This window comes from Oryza glaberrima, chromosome 8 (genome assembly GCF_000147395.1).
Source record: "Oryza glaberrima chromosome 8, OglaRS2, whole genome shotgun sequence".
In the NCBI taxonomy this organism is placed as follows: domain Eukaryota; kingdom Viridiplantae; phylum Streptophyta; class Magnoliopsida; order Poales; family Poaceae; genus Oryza; species Oryza glaberrima.
The window spans coordinates 21,492,729-21,508,910 of NC_068333.1; the positions used below are offsets into that span (position 1 = coordinate 21,492,729).

Sequence of the window (16,182 nt, forward strand, 5' to 3'; positions counted from 1 at the left end):
TTGTACCTCCTCTAAACACTGACAATCCTTTAGAAATAGAGAGCTCGTTTTCCTTCTGCGATATACTCCCTCAGTTAATTTTATTTGACATTGCTCCCTCTTCTCATAATATATCCATTCAGTACTAGATTAGATACGTTCACGCATACTAATAGTATAAATCTAGATAAAATCTCTCCGCTGATTACTGCATTTTGAGACAAAGGGTGTAATTCATAGTGTCAATCAAATAAAAATGACTTAAAGGGTGTTCTTCTTTTCTTAAAACAAAAATAGTAGCAACACATTGGACTAGGGAGAAAAAAGAAGACTGTTGGACTATAGCTTAATCGAGTAACTGTACTTATCATGTTATTACTGCTTGATCAGGGCCACCATCTTTGGCCGTTTTGGAACCCCCCACTCTCGCCAAGATTCGGGGACCTAAAACAAACGAGAGGAGTTTCAAAGGCGACGCGACGGCGACATCCTCCCCTCCACACGCGGCGCCGCACCGACGAAGAAGCCGACACGAAGCCCGGAACCTGGAGAGGAGAGGAGCCGAATCACGAGCGCCGAAAAGGGCGACGGCGCCGCCGAATTTAATATTAGGGTTAGCATCATCATCACCACCATCACCATGCTAGTCGATCCCCTTTGTGCCTCCTCCTCCGACCTCGCTTTGCTTGCTTGCGCGCGCGCGCGCGTTGACGAAATCTCGCAGTCCATGTGGTGTTTGGGCTTTTGACTCGATCCAACCAAGAACGAGCGCGACTTTGCGCTGTACGGAGTAGTAGTAGTATATAACTCGAATGCTGAGATTTTTCTTTTTTTTTTTTTCCGTTCGCGTGCGCGCGCGCTTACTCCTTCTTCCTTCCTGCTCGAGTCGTCGTCGTCGTTGCGTGTGCGTCTGATCTAGTTTAGCTGTGCCTCCGCGTCATTGGGTTTGTAATGATCCGTGGAAAGTAGGCGCTGCGCTTTTTGTTCTTGTTACAGAAGAAGAGGTGGGGGGGGTTTGATCTGGCTGCGCGAGAGTTCTTTGCTACTTCGATCTTGGATTTGTCCGGCCTGATTTCGTTTTCGGATTGGGGGGAAGGAGCGGGCTGTGATTGGTTCCCACCATTTCTTGCTGTTTCGTATTGGGGGGGATTTGTTGGAGGTGAAGGTTGTGTTCTTGGAGGGGGGTGAGTTTTGAGTCGAGATGAGGCTGAATGTTCGTGTGATCGAAGCCCGCAACCTGCGGGCCATGGATTCCAACGGGTTCAGCGATCCGTATGTGAAGCTGCAGCTCGGGAAGCAGCGGTTCAAGACCAAGGTGGTGAAGAAGAACCTGAACCCGGCTTGGGATCAGGAGTTCAGTTTCTCCGTCGGCGATGTCCGGGACGTGCTCAAGCTGTATGTCTACGATGAGGACATGATTGGAATCGATGACTTCCTGGGGCAAGTCAAGGTGCCACTGGAGGATGTTCTAGCTGCTGATAACTACTCGCTCGGCGCGCGGTGGTTTCAGCTTCTTCCGAAAGGCAAAACCGAGAAGGCGATTGACTGTGGTAACTGATGGAAATTTCCCTACTTCTTAATTTGGCACACGAATCTTTTGCTTTGTTCATGTGAATTGAGTGTTTTAAGGTTATAGCGTTGTTCATATTGTTAGCACTACAAACATCTGAGATGTCTGAATCATATGTCGGTTCATTGTGCGAAAAATATGATAATCACTTTTCTTCTTTCTTTCCTGATTTCATCTTGCAGGAGAAATTTGTGTCGCGATGTCTTTGGAAACAGCTGGTGCCACACGCTCATGGTCCGATGATCTTGTTAGTGAACTAACTGACATACAGAAAGATTATTCTCTATCAAGTCAGGGCACAGGAACATCCGTTGCATTATCTTATCAAGGAAGTGAAGCTTGTCAAGAAGAAAGTGTCAATGGGAATTTGGGCAGAGCTGGTTTCACTGAAGAGGACAACTGTAGTCAAGATACTGACAAAAACCAAACTACTGCAGAGGACAAATCTAATGGGATTCCTGCTGCAGCTTCCACTGGGATTGAAGTTTCTAAAATGGATAAGTCCAATAAGCCATCGTTTGTTGATCGTGTCTGTCAAATGTTTGTCAGGAAAAGCGATGATGTGGTAACTACCCCCTTGGTAACAACTGACAAATCAGAAGATGTTCAAGAAGCAACAACAGGATATGAAGCTCCTGCAACTGGAAGCCAAACTTATAGTGCATCTACAGACACTCCTTTTGATGAACTATTGAAGTACTTTGAATCAAAACATCAAGAAGTTGAAATGCCTGTAGATTTACAAGGAATTCTTGTTGACAAGTCGTACATTACATCGCCTAGTGATCTGAACAATTTTCTCTTCTCGCCAGATTCAAATTTTCGACAAACAGTGGTTGAACTCCAAGGTTGTTCTGATGTCAAAATGGTATCCTGGAAAATTGATAGTGATGGGGAGTCCTTGAAGAGAGTGATAACTTATACAACTGCACCATCCAAATTGGTTAAAGCTGTTAAAGCAACAGAAGAACAGTCTTATTTGAAAGCTGATGGAAATGGATATTCAGTTTTATTGAGTGTTAGCACCCCTGATGTTCCTTGTGGTACTTATTTTCGGACAGAAATTCTTTTCCGTATTTTGCCAGGTCCTGAACTTGATTCTGAGCAACTGACGTCACATTTGGTAATTTCATGGCGCATAAATTTTCTTCAGAGTACTATGATGAAAGGTATGATAGAAAATGGAGCAAAACAAGGGTTGCAACAAAATTATGCACAGTTTTCTGATTTGCTGTCACAGAAGATCAAGCCTATTGATGTAGATGCTGGGTCTGACAAGGGACAAGTCTTAGCGTCATTGCAGAGGGGGCAGGAGTCTGATTGGAAGATAGCATTTCTGTACTTCTGCAACTTTGGTGTTTTATGCTCTCTTTTTGTAACCATATACATTGCTGTGCATGTTCAACTAAGGAGTTCAGGTGCACATAAGGGGCTCGAGTTTCCTGGATTAGATCTGCCAGATTCTCTCAGTGAAATTGTCATGGGTGGGCTTTTGTTTCTTCAATTACAACACATCTATAAAAAAATCTCATGCTTTATTCAGGCAAGAGAGCAAAAAGGTGCATTTTCCCTCTCATTCAGTTTCGTCATATTTCATCTCTAAAGTGTTGTAACTAAAAAAATCTCTCTGGAAATGCAAGAATTCATGATTAAAGCTCATGCTTATATTTTCAAACAATAATTTCAGATGCAGTTGATGTTTAGCACTAAATTTGTAAAGAAAAAAAATTAATTAACTCCACTTCCCTGGCATCGACACATGGTGCTTTTATGTATTTTATTTTCTTCAGAAACATATGAACAAGTACCACAATAATGTGATTTGCATTTCTTGATGTAGTGCTTTTCATTGTTGAATCTTACACTCACAAATGTGTGCAGTTGGTGATCATGGTGTCAAGGCACAAGGTGATGGATGGTTGTTAACAGTTGCCTTAATTGAGGGAACCAAACTGGCTCCAGTTGATGCTACTGGTTTTTCTGATCCTTATGTGGTATTTACTTGCAACGGTAAAAGTAAAACAAGCTCAATCAAGTTCCAAACACTGGAACCTCAGTGGAATGGTATGTGTTTGGCATTACAGTTCAAATTTTTTCCCTTTTAGATGTTTCCCTCTTTTTTTAGGTATATAACTACATGTACTGGATTTTATTATGGAAAAAAGGTTCATGGCACAAGCAACTAAAAATTTGTTCCTAAATATTGCAGACATCTTTGAATTTGATGCCATGGATGATCCACCATCAGTGATGAATGTACATGTATATGATTTTGATGGACCATTTGACGAAGTTACCTCACTTGGACATGCTGAAATTAACTTTGTAAAATCAAACTTGTCAGAGCTAGCGGATGTATGGATTCCTCTTCAAGGTAACTTGGCTCAGTCCTGGCAGTCAAAGTTGCACCTGAGAATTTTTTTGAGCAACTCAAAAGGATCCACTATGGTTACTGAGTATCTGAGCAAAATGGAGAAAGAGGTTGGCAAAAAGGTGAGCAGGTTCCTTCCTGTTTCTAAGGAGGTATACTGGTACAGTGCAAGTTTCCTCTAGTCTGATTTGGTTAACTTCTGCCAGATGACACTGCGGTCTCCTCGAACTAATACTGCATTCCAGGAGCTGTTCTCTCTGCCAGCAGAAGAATTTCTCATCAGCAGTTTTACCTGCTGCTTGAAGCGAAAATTGCACACACAGGTACTCCTCAAATTGCATATTGCATGTATGATCGCTGAGCTTGTTATTTCACTATCACTCTTTATGAATGAAAATTTGGTGCCAGCAATTTGGGACTTTGGCTGGACCACTTTTATCATCTATAAACATCTGCATTGAAATATATAAGCTAAAGTTCAAGAATCTTTTTGGTGCAACTAGTACATATGTGATTTCAAGTAGTAAACGAATAGTAGATGAAGCCAGTAAATGTCTTCTCTAATTTTTGAGAATCAGGTCCGAGTGCCAAGTCATTTCCATGTAGGAGTGCTATCAGTTAGATTGTTTGTGATCAAATTCTTAGATTAACTTGTCATTATTTGTGAATCTCCAATCCTCATGGGTAATGGGTTCTCTTATGAAGGGTTCAGTCAACTGAGAAAGATTCTTTTTACTTCTGATTGCAGGGCCATCTGTTCTTATCTCCAAGAACAATTGGATTTTACTCAAGCATGTTTGGCCGGAAAACAAAGTTTTTCTTTTTATGGGAAGATATTGAAGAGATACAGGCAGTACCTCAATCAATATCATCATGGAGTCCATCCCTTGTAATAACTCTTCACAAAGGTAGAGGCATGGATGCAAAGCATGGTGCAAAGAGCGTCGACAATGGAAGGCTGAAGTTTTGTCTGCAGTCTTTTGCATCATTTAGTGTGGCCAATAGGTAAATATCTATTTTCTTAAAATACCATGGAGTACTAAATCTTTCCTTGAGCTACATTAAAACAAACCGCCTTAATAAAGAGTTTCTCTGCATTGATCCATATAGTACCTTGAAATCTCCTGTTGCATGGCACATGTTGTTCTTGACAGTTTAAGCTTGTCAGAACAAATAATTATTTGGTTCTTTACAGGACAATCATGGCCTTATGGAAAGCAAGATCTTTGAGTTCCGAGTACAAAATGCAGATTGCTGAAGAACAATCCCAAAACAATGATACTCTTCAGAGTGAGGACAGTGGAATATTTGTTGGAGTCGAGGATGCAAAGAACCTTCAGATGAACGAGGTTTTCTCCTCCTCGATTTCTGCCAATGTAAGTTCACCGAACTATTACAGATCATGACAATTTGAACTTACACCTATATAATCTTGTCAGCTACTTATCATGTAGTTTTATCAGAAGAGCTGAACTGACATAGACTCTTTCCAGATGGCCTCACTAATGGAAGTGTTTGGAGGAGGTTCATTTGAGATGAAAATCATGAATAAAGTTGGATGCCTAAATTATTCAGCCACACAGTGGGAATCAGATAAGCCTGATGAATATCAAAGACAAATTCATTACAAGTTCAGCAGGAAGTTGTCTCCCATTGGAGGTGAAGTGACTGGAACCCAGCAGAAATCTCCTATGCCCAACAAGGCAGGGTGGATTATTGAAGAGGTGATGGAACTACAAGGAATCCTTTTCGGTGACTTCTTCACGGTATGTACATATACTTGAAGCTTCTGTTGGTGCCTCCCTACTCAGCTCGAATGTTTGCTTTTACGCGTTGACATTTGAAGCCAACCCCTCCACTATTACTTATTTGGTGCTTCATATTAAGATAAGCTAGCTGTTGTCCACTTATCACCTGGGAAGTTTAGTTGACCCTGACTAAGCAAAATAGTGCATGCTTATACTAACAGGCAAGTTGACTAAGACTAGCACAATCTAAATGCTACCACTTCCAGAAAACAAGTATAGAAAAAAAAATGCTGTTGAAAAATGAAAACAGGTCGTCAGGTCCAATTATTTATTTAGACAGACTTTTGTTTAAACCAATTTAAAAAGTATTTGTTGAGACATGATTTTCTGTGATTCAATTAGTCATATCATGCTTACTTTCTGCATAGAACCATAACAAACATTGTAAATGATCTGTTCACCTGACTTGTTCTTGCAGATTCATATACGGTATCAGATCGAAGACCTTGCTCCTAAACAGAGGGCGTGTAGTGTACAAGTCTTTCTTGGGATTGAATGGTCGAAGACCACTAGGCACCGTAAGAGAATCGAGAAGAGTGTTCTTTCCGGTTCATCTGCTCGCTTGAAGGAGATGTTCATTCTAGCATCGAAGCAGCTGCCACATGCCAGATAAGAATTCTCACCTCTACAGTCCCTGTGCATAATACTGAACGACTGAACATTCCTGACCACCAGTATGACCCCCTGTATATATATTGCTTGATTGAAGATACGGCCGATTCATTTGTTAGACCTCAAGAGTGGGTTTTGCGTATTCTGCAATAGCTTAGGCATTGTGATCGATTTTTTTTTGCTTTCAATCAGGATGCCAACCCAAAGTTTGTTGTCGTAGACCATATATAGTTGCAATTGCATAGATTGCAGGATTTAGATACCATACCATTCATTATACTGTGTCAACATGAAGTGATGGAATATAATCTGACTGGATCATGAAGTTTTTTGGTCCTCCGTATTTTTACACTTTTCTCAATGATTTATATAGAGCGACAATGTTCTGTAACTCGTTTCTTTGCACCATTTTGATCTGTACAAAAGCAGAAATAATAAGTGAATGATGCAACAAAGTTGTGAGGTACACAGAAGGCGAAACCTCCAATCGCTATTGCTTGTGTTAATCTGTCGTATATCTTGTCTTTTCTCCTATTGAGTATGGTCTTAACAAAAGCATCAGGATGGCGAAGGCTCAGATATTTTCTGAACCCAAACAATAGACCTGCTGTTTTTAATCTGAAAAGGACCAGCACTATTCTTATCCAATCTGGGCAAAGCAAAACTGGACTCCAAGTCTCCAACAACATTTTTCAGTCAAGATTCAAACGGTGCTGATGCGACCTGTGATCTCCAAGAAACCGGTTGCATCAGATATTTTTTTTCAAGATAATGGGGAAAAAAAAACTTCCTCTCATCCTAAGCGAAGTTGAAACTACTAGTGGAGCATAAACGGGAATAAAAAGGGGATATCGGCTGGAAGAACATCTACTTCAGTAATTTCTGGGGTCGATTTACATGCATTTTCCGTTGCAAATTTAAATTTGTAAGCATCAAAGATTCAGGGCGATCCCACCCTAAACAGAAACCATTAATCAGATTGGCTGCCGACTGATTTAGCATCCAATTAAAATACCCATTTTCGTTACTCCACCAGGTATATGATTAACAACCGAATTGTCCACTCTACTACGGCACTCCTAATTTTTATACCTGCGGCTTACAACTAATTTTGCCTACTCGCGCTGTCCAAGCATCGAAGCTGAGTGACGAGAGCGACTTAAAGGCTAAACTCAATTATAAAATTAAGTTCTATCAACGGCTTTTCTAAAAAAAAAAAAAAACAAGCAGGGCCACTACCGGTAAGCACTAATCACAGTGCAGGTTTTTTCCTTTGGAATAAGTTCACTTCATGACCCTCAAAAGTGATCGAAATCTAAATCATTATCCTAAATTACAAAACCGGATATCTCGACCCCCAAACTCCTAAAACCGGTGCAATTTAACTCCCTGGGCGGTTTTGGGAGGCGGTTTTGCTGACGTGGTGCCATGTGGCGTCTACGTGGCAATATTGACCGAGTCTTTGTTACACGTGGCGTTGACGTGGCACCTACGCGGCGGTAGAAATAAAAAAATATGCGTGGGACCCATTTGTCATTCACACACATAAAAAAATTGTGGGGCCCACTGACATGTGGACCCCACATGTCATCCTTCTTCCTCCTCCCTCTCTCCCTTCTCTCTCTCTCCCCTTCTTCCCCTTCGGCCGGCGGCGGCAGCAGCGGGAGCTAGCTGGAGTGGCGGCGGCGGTGGGCTGGAGCGGCAGCGGCGGGTGGTGGAAGGCCGGAGCGGCGGCGGCGGCGGTGGCGGGTGGGCGGCTCGGCCCTGCTCCAGCTCGGAGGGCCGGAACTTGTGGCCGCCGCCGCCGTCCTGCTCGTCTCGCAGCGGCCCCAAGTGGCCGCCTCCCTCTTCCACCCCGGCACGGCTGCGCCGCTGGCTTCGACCGCGTGGACCGCCGCCTTCAACCTCCGCCTCCGTCTTCGGCCATCGACGACGCCAAGGGCAACCCCCGCCGGTCGACTTCCTCCACGACGCCGACCCCATCTTGCCAAGCGCTAGCCTCGCCATCGTCGACTCCTCCACTCGGGGGACCGCCGCCACCGTCGGAGGGGGCGACCGCCTCTTCGTCGCGCCGAGGTCCGTCGCCGTTGACCCGGGGGACGAGCTCCTTGTGCCACCTCCGTCCACCACGCCGGCGGCGCTCCAGAACCCGCTCCAGCTAGCTCCCGCTGCCGCCGGCGCTTCAGCTCCCATCGGTCGTCACCACACCGCAGCCCATGCCCCGCCGCCGGCCGAGGGTGAACAAGGGAGAGAGAGAGAAGGGAGAGAGAGAAGGGAGAGAGGGAGGAGGAAGAAGGAAGGAGGATGACATGTAGGGCCCACATGTCACTGGGCCCCACATTTTTTATGTGTGTGAATGACAAACGGGTCCCACGCATATTTTTTATTCTACCGCCACGTAGGTGCCACGTCAACGCCACGTGTAACAACGACTCAGTTAATATTGCCACGTAGGCGTCACGTCAGCAAAACCGCCTCCCAAAACCGCCTAGGGAGTCAAATTGCACCGGATTTAGGAGTTAGGGGGTCGAGATATCCGGTTTTGTAGTTTAGGGTCATGGTTTAGATTTCGATTACTTTTGAGGGTTGAACTTATTCCTTTTCCTTTTCCTGCTTTCGTGTGTCGAGCTGCCACTGGACCGGCCTAACCTTGGGCCAACCAGCCAAGCCAGCCATTCCATCCAGATGAGATAACGCACAGAGCCATCCAGATGAGATAACACACAGAGCCAGCCTGATCAGTGATCATCCCGATGGTCCATCCATCCATGTCGACAGCAAGGTACACGCAGATAGACCAACGTATACCTCCTAACCTTCGTCTTAAAATATACTCTCCATTTCAGGTTAACGATTTAATTTTAGTTAAAGTCAAACTACTTTAGGTTTGACTAAATTTGTAAAAAAAAAGATATTTTTAGCCCAAGACAAACTTATTATGAAATCATATTTAATTATTGATTTGATGAAATTAATTTAATATTATAAATATTACTATATTTGTCTATAAACTTAGTTAAACTTGAAACAGTTTGATTTTAACCAAGATCAAAACGTCTTATAACCTGAAACGGATGGAGTAGCAATGAATGATAGAATTATTTATATTCATAATCTAATCATAACCCATCTTAAATTGCTTATATTTTAAGGGTGTAGAATTAGGTTCGCAATTTCAGTTAAATCCGATTCGGGTTTCACGGAATCCAATCGGGATTAAAATCACAAACCTCTTTGTTTATAGGTCAAGTTCAAGAAAGTCAAACTGGATTTTAAAATTCTAACAAAAATTATCTGGATTTTGTCAAATTTATCAACGGATTTCGAGAAATCCGCCGATATGTTCGTGAGCAGATTTCGATCCGGTATCATAATTGTGTATAGATCCTATCCCAAATCCAAAAATGTGGCAATGTTTAGATTCGTAATCTAATTCTAACTCATTTTAAATTGCTATATTATTAGATTACTACTGCATACTTCCTCTGTTAAAAAAAATCTATGATTAGATGTGACATATATAGATGTGACATATTCTAGTACAATATTTATTATATTATCATATGTCGGGATATTATCATATGTCACATCCCGATGTTAGTTTTTTTTTAACGAGGGAGTATTTGCGATGAGGCACGAACGGAGTTAATGGCGAGGTTGGCCTGTTGCTTCCACCACCACCACCGGCGACGGCGATGCGGACAACGGCGTGTGGGTCCCCGCGGTGACAAGCACACGTCCCCCATGTGACCCACGTAAACAACAAGCCTCTTTCACCGCTTTTCCCCCACAATTTTTTTTTTTTTTTGCTCCTCTCCTCTCATAACCTCTAGAGATATCCCTCCTCCCCAACCTGCTTTCCTTTGCTCTTGCTAACCCCCAAAATATCATATCATCCCTCCTTCACACCACTAGAACATTCCTTCCTCCTCCTCTTCTTCTTCTATACTCTTCTCTCCCTCCTCTTTTATGTGCAGCAAAAACACGATTAAAAATTGTAGTACAAATTATGTCTACACTCTACTAATTAATTCACTTTGATCTTGGAATTATGTTTCTTTTTTTAGTTATTCTGGTATAGAAAAAGTATTTAAAGAGGAAGAAAAAGGTAAAAAGGGGAGGAGCTTTTTTTTGGGCAATGATTTTTTTTTTCTCTTCTTCTCATCTCTTCGCTTTCCAAAAGCCCTGTACACAAGTGCTACACCTCTCCATCGATCGGAGCACTCTGCAAATATTTACAATGGTACAGCAGCAACACAAAGAAGTAAAAAAAGAAAGAAAAGAAAAGAAAAGGCCACTCGAAGATGGTAAAAAAAAAACACTGCAAAGAGGTGAAAAAAAAATTAAGAAAGTGGGGGGAAAAAGGAGCACTAAATGGAGCTAGCACTAGAGCTAAATGATCCTCTCAATTTTCCTACGCGCACACGGCCCAGTGGCGGATTGAAGGGGGGAGATCTCTCTAAATCCGGGCGAAATGGGGGGTCGCCGTCGCCGGCGACGGCGAGGGGGACTCGGTGGTGGCGGGGAGGAGGCGGTGGCGGCAGAGCGGGCAGGTGGCGTGGTCGTAGTCGAGCCACTTCTCGAGGCAGGCGCGGTGGAAGAGGTGGCCGCAGGGGAGGCGGTTCACCACCGACTCCGGCTCGAACCGCGCGAGGCAGACGCGGCAGTCGGCCGCGCCCGCGCCCCCGCCTCGCCGCCGCCCGAACCTCGCCGGCCTGAACCTGCTCCGGAACCTGTCCGCCAGGCTCGGGCCCCCCGCCGCCGCGGCCGCGGCCGCGGCGGCCGCCGCGATCGCCGCCAGCTGGTCGTCGCCGTCCTCCCACGCCGAGGGCGGCACGGGGAGGCCGAGGAACACCAGCGCCGCCCGCACCATGTCCGCCAGGATGGCGATCGACACCGCCGTGTTGTACAGCAGGTACGCCACCACGCTGTCCTTGGGCGCCGGCATGCTCGAGATGCCCATCTCGCCGGAGAGGCGGGGGCCGATCCGATGGAATTCCGGGGGGGATCGCGCGGCGGCGGCGGCGGCGAGGGTTTCAGATTTGGGGGTGGCGTCCGCCGAGGACCTGATTGTAATTTCGGGTTTTACGGGGGAGCGAGGTGGGAGGAGGACACGGGAGATGGTAGTGGATACAGTGGGAGGAGTCGAGGTATTTATAGACGCTTCTAGAGTGTGGGGATGGGGTGGAGTGGCCTCCCGGTCTATCGCTACTCGCTAGTGTGGTGATGTGGTTAACGTTAAAAATACAGCAAATGGTGATGTTTTTTTTTTGTAACAGTGGGGTAGTGACACGTTTTACTGCGTCCGATGGCAATCTTTACTGCAACCACAGATTTTTTTCCCCCCTTACAATAAGCTGGCAAAAGTGCCAGAAGTGGTTACCTATTAGACCAAAAAAAGAGGTTGTTTTGTTCATGTTTAATGTTGTTCGGCTGCTTGTTTTGTGACTACGCAGTAACTCGCATCAAGTATGTTATGTAGCCATAGCCATAGCCATAGCCATAGCCGCCGGCTTGCCGAACAGGCCCATTATCATAACTAATTAATTTAAGTAAGTATGTCTTATCACGCTTTTTTTTTGTCTGATAAAAAAAAGTTAGTCGTGTCACAACTATAATAACAAACCAAATAGGATCAAATAGGTTTCCAGTTCCCCCATCGTTTGGCATAACGAAGTAAAAAGTGAACAGACGTATTTGCAAATGAAAAATAATTTGTAAATAAAACTTTTATATACGTGTTCTTCATGATCTAAAAGTAAAGGGTGAAAAATGAACTATAATAAAAAAACCCCAAAATTAACTCTGATTTAAGATTAAAAATTTAAATTTTAGCTAATAAAAAGTATAAATATAAGCGGAAAGATGAGGCGGCTGGTACTTTTGAGGTTTGGCATGCTAACCTTTTGCAGCCAACCAAATAGACCTTAACTGAATTGCTAAAGCATATATTTTCCCCTTTAGTGATGTATGCATTTTCCATTAATAATTTTCGGACACATTTTGACGGTTAGAAATATACTCCTTCCATCCCTAAATATTTAATGTTGTTAACTTTTTAAAACATGTTTGACCGTTCGTTTTATTAAAAACTTTGTGAAATATGTAAAACTATATGTATACACAAAAATATATTTAACAACAAATCAAATGATAGAAAAATAATTAATAATTACTTAATTTTTTTGAATAAAACGAACGATTTTAAAAAATCAACTGTGTTAAATATTTAAAGACGAAGGGTACTCTTTAGGACAGAGGGAGTTTAGTTAGCAACAGGACAAGAATACTTACCGGTTATTTATTTCTTTGTACCACCTTCCAGTTTTTGGTGCAGGATTTATTGTTCTGCTACCATGCAAGTTGGTGTGTAGTGTACGGGTTGTCTAGCTGTTGTTTGTGGTTGAAATGGTCATTTGGTCAATACCTGCACTGAATTTATTGGATAAGATCATGGCAGGGCAGATGATGAGACCAAACACCCGATATGGCGCTGTTTAGATTCTAATTTTTTCTTCCAACCTTCAACTTTTCTGTCACATCAAACTTTTCTACATAAACAAACTTCTAACTTCACATCGTTCTAATTTTTTCAAACTTTTAATTTTAGCGTGGAACTAAACACAGCCGACTAGAATACTGCCAAACTGTTTAGAGCAGTACTCCGTGATGTGTTAGCCTGTTAGGTGTGCTTTGCATTGTTGATTACTCCATCGATAATTGTAAGTGTATGTGTAGTTGTTGTCACGCAGACGACAACTTTAGTACGATGACCATACGCAGATGACAATGCACTTCCGGCCGTTAGATCGGTCCACTATGCACAGTGCACACCATGTCAGTATATACTGTATGTCACTACTCGCATCAGCTACTGATAAGTTCGTATCTTGGATAAAAAGTTGAGAAGGTTAAAGAGATGTTGCCGTTGCTCGTACAGTGTGCAAAAATGTTTCTGTTCCTGCAGACAGTGATGGTCCATTCTTCGAAACATAAATATGTTTCAAATTGATGGAGGTATGGTTGTTTTTACTTTTTTATGAGGTATGACCGTATGAGAGGGTATCTCCATGTGAATTAGGGTGTTGAAACATACATCCTCTGTTCTAGAGATGAACCTAAGCACACACTATGACTCCAAACTTCAACTTTCTCATTTTTCATTTTCCGTTAGCACGTTTTTAAAACTGTTATATTATTCTTTTTTCAAAAAAAAATCTATATAGAAATTTAAAAATTCAAATAAATCTTATTTTTAAAGTTTATAATTGTTAATACTTATTAATCATGCATTAATAAGATTTTTCGTTTCACCTGTGGTAAAAATTTATCTCTAACCTGTGGCATAGAACATAATCATGTCTAAATTCATCTTTAGGATTAAGTTTTTTATACATAGGACACGGGAAGTAAGTAAGCATATGTTTATCCCTCTTTACCAAATTCCGATAAACATTAAATTACATATATAAATGGTAAAATTTGTCCTGTTTTACCGTACCCTACCTTTTGCTTAAAAAAACAGCAACAATGACCTGTCGCAAAGATGATGCCATATCCCATCACCCCCCAACATATATGAATCATGCATAAAACGGCTGTGTTTAGATCTAAAGTTTGGATCCAAACTTCAGTCCTTTTCACCACATCAACCTATTATTCACCTACAATTTTTCAGTGTCATCATTTTTAATTTTAACCAAAATGCAAACTTTACGCTGAACTAAACACAGCCAATATGTGCAAGCAGTGAGTTCCAGTTTCCAGATACGAATCCGAACACTTGTGATCCTCGATCAGCTGGGCGCATTATTTCCAGCTTTTGTCCAGAGGAAAAAAAAAACCGACGAGTACCCGGACATGACCGTCACGCTGAATCATCACGATCGACCACTACATGGAAGCTTCTCCTGCGCCTGCGCCTGCGACGCACGCACGCACCAACCAACCAGTCTCTGCACTCTTGTGAGTGTTGCGTCGATGAGACGGGCGGACGACGGCGATTGATGGCCACAGGTTGCACACGGCGACCGTCAATGGGGTGGGGGTGGGGGGGGGGGGGGGGGGGCGCTGGCTTTTGTCACGCGAGTAGGACGGGACCCCAGGCCGTGCATGCGCCGTCGGATGCTCGCCACGTCGCGCGTCTCTTGTTCCAGGATGGCGCCACCTGTCCGCCGTTTTCCATCACAGGCTCGTTCAAACCCCCAATCCTGGTTGAACAAGACTAGCTAAGCATCATTTGTTTGGCTTGATGTGATATGCAGGGTAGAAAAATCTGTGGAACGCGGAGTTTGGTTCCATGTTATCAATCCTGTTGTGATGTTGACATTAAGTAGTTGTAGCTAATTTGGGTTAATTTGAACGGATTAAGCCAATTTATTGGGATTAAGCCCGAGATAGCTAAAATCAGAGACGTACCTAGTAAGGGCCAACAGGGTCCTTAGACACCGGTAAAAATTTTCTTTACAGTTATAAGCTACGTATTTATACCATATGGGACACCCCAACCAAATTAGATTGGACACCTAAGAAGGCTTCTACATAAGTCTTATGAGCATAAGGACCTCGGTAATTTTCGTTATGGGTTCGCCACTAGCTAAAATTGATGGATTAATAGATAATTTGATTTTCGTGAAATCGATTCGAGAGTATAAACCAAATAAGTTAACTACTGTAAAATTGAAAAGATGGTTTTAAAAATTATTAAAAAATTTATGTAGACATTTTTACATTAAACACACCGTTTGGAAGCTTTGAAAATGTGCAAACAAAAATTGAAAATCTAGAATTAGAAAAGAACAAAGAGTCAAAGACCTAAATATACCGGGTCCGTTTTGTATGCGATACGTGCGGGGCACTTCCAATTAAGCTGCGTAGAGGAGGTTATCTAACAACTAATCAAGGTTTGCATGTGAAAGTGGCAATATAAAAGTGTCACTTGCAAATGTTAACTCTGATAAACTTTGCTTGGCGACAAGGGGGGCGGCCGTTCTTGCGGTTGAAACCTCCGACATCGCGAATATGTTTGCATGATTTAAATGTACAAACCTGATTAATTAAGGTTTGTGCTTGGGCTCGGCGTTGGGCAGATTCTTAAAAACATGAACTAGTGCCGATCCAGTGTAATTGTTAATAGATAGTATTGTATAGTCACATGCAAAAGGAGGCACAACAATCTTCAAGCAATCAAGCTACTCTAACAATTATAACTACTATAAATTTATTTGTTTATTTTGAGATGTAGCGGCTCAATTAATGCACCTGATTTTTTCTATCTCTAGCAAGAGCAAGGTAACCAAATTGTTTCATGAAAACTTCAAAAACAACTTAACGTACTAACTCGTATATGGACGTTCCAAACGGACTATCTTCGACATTATTTTGCAAGAAGAACATATATAGTAATATAGTTAGGATTTGTTTTGGTATTTCTTAAATTTGTTCCAAACGGTTGGGCAAAGAAGACCAGCTCACTACGATAAATGGCCGCCGCGACTGATTATTTATTCGTTAAGCAAGATTTTGTTCAGAGATTTGCTGGTATGGGCACATGTGGAGGTGGTAATCGATAATGCATGGGCAGGGTCAATTCATTGTATCAAATTAGGTGCCTCTAGTGGACGTTATATTATCATTGTTTTATGCTAATTTATTTGTGGTTTTTATGAAGGACCTCAATAAAATAGCCTGCTTCATCCAAAACAACATAGGATAATCCACTAATCATTGCATAAATTAAGCGCATCATTTATCCCCACCTCATTGAGATATTTCGTTTAGCTAATCAATTTTTAGCTGTAGTTCTATATTTCTTTTCCTACACAGTACTGATTGGCCTGTCT

At 42.5% G+C, this 16,182-nt stretch overlaps 2 protein-coding genes across 3 annotated transcripts; one reads left to right on the top strand and one right to left on the bottom strand.

Annotated features, from left to right (window-relative positions):
• The first annotated feature begins 393 nt into the window (after positions 1–393).
• Positions 394–7,346, top strand: LOC127781962 (C2 and GRAM domain-containing protein At1g03370-like). Of its 2 annotated transcripts, none has more exons than XM_052309034.1 (9): positions 394–1,529; positions 1,732–3,108; positions 3,431–3,613; positions 3,759–4,042; positions 4,127–4,243; positions 4,669–4,925; positions 5,116–5,296; positions 5,414–5,686; positions 6,147–7,346. In XM_052309034.1, exons 1-9 carry the CDS (start codon positions 1,181–1,183, stop codon positions 6,339–6,341), a joined length of 3,216 nt encoding a protein of 1,071 aa, XP_052164994.1. In that variant the 5' UTR covers positions 394–1,180; the 3' UTR covers positions 6,342–7,346. The 2 variants fall into 2 exon arrangements, with proteins under 2 accessions (XP_052164994.1, XP_052164995.1); XM_052309035.1 differs by having other exon boundaries at positions 394–592; positions 6,147–7,344.
• A 3,193-nt stretch (positions 7,347–10,539) lies between these two features.
• LOC127781967 (probable E3 ubiquitin-protein ligase XERICO) lies at positions 10,540–11,486 on the bottom strand. The gene has a single exon (XM_052309040.1). The coding sequence runs from the start codon at positions 11,301–11,303 to the stop codon at positions 10,800–10,802; it is 504 nt and encodes a 167-aa protein (XP_052165000.1). The 5' UTR covers positions 11,304–11,486; the 3' UTR covers positions 10,540–10,799.
• Between the last annotated feature and the right edge of the window lie 4,696 nt (positions 11,487–16,182).

What these genes read in the sequence shown, in the direction of transcription:
- LOC127781962 (XM_052309034.1), top strand. Translation starts at nt 1,181, where the DNA reads ATGAGGCTGAATGTTCGTGTGATCGAAGCCCGCAACCTGCGGGCCATG. An exon ending in ACTGGAACCTCAGTGGAATG is followed by an intron (nt 3,614 to 3,758) that starts GTATGTGTTTGG and finishes TAAATATTGCAG; the next exon opens with ACATCTTTGAATTTGATGCC. An exon ending in TTTTCGGTGACTTCTTCACG is followed by an intron (nt 5,687 to 6,146) that starts GTATGTACATAT and finishes TTGTTCTTGCAG; the next exon opens with ATTCATATACGGTATCAGAT.
- LOC127781967 (XM_052309040.1), bottom strand. Translation starts at nt 11,303, where the DNA reads ATGGGCATCTCGAGCATGCCGGCGCCCAAGGACAGCGTGGTGGCGTAC.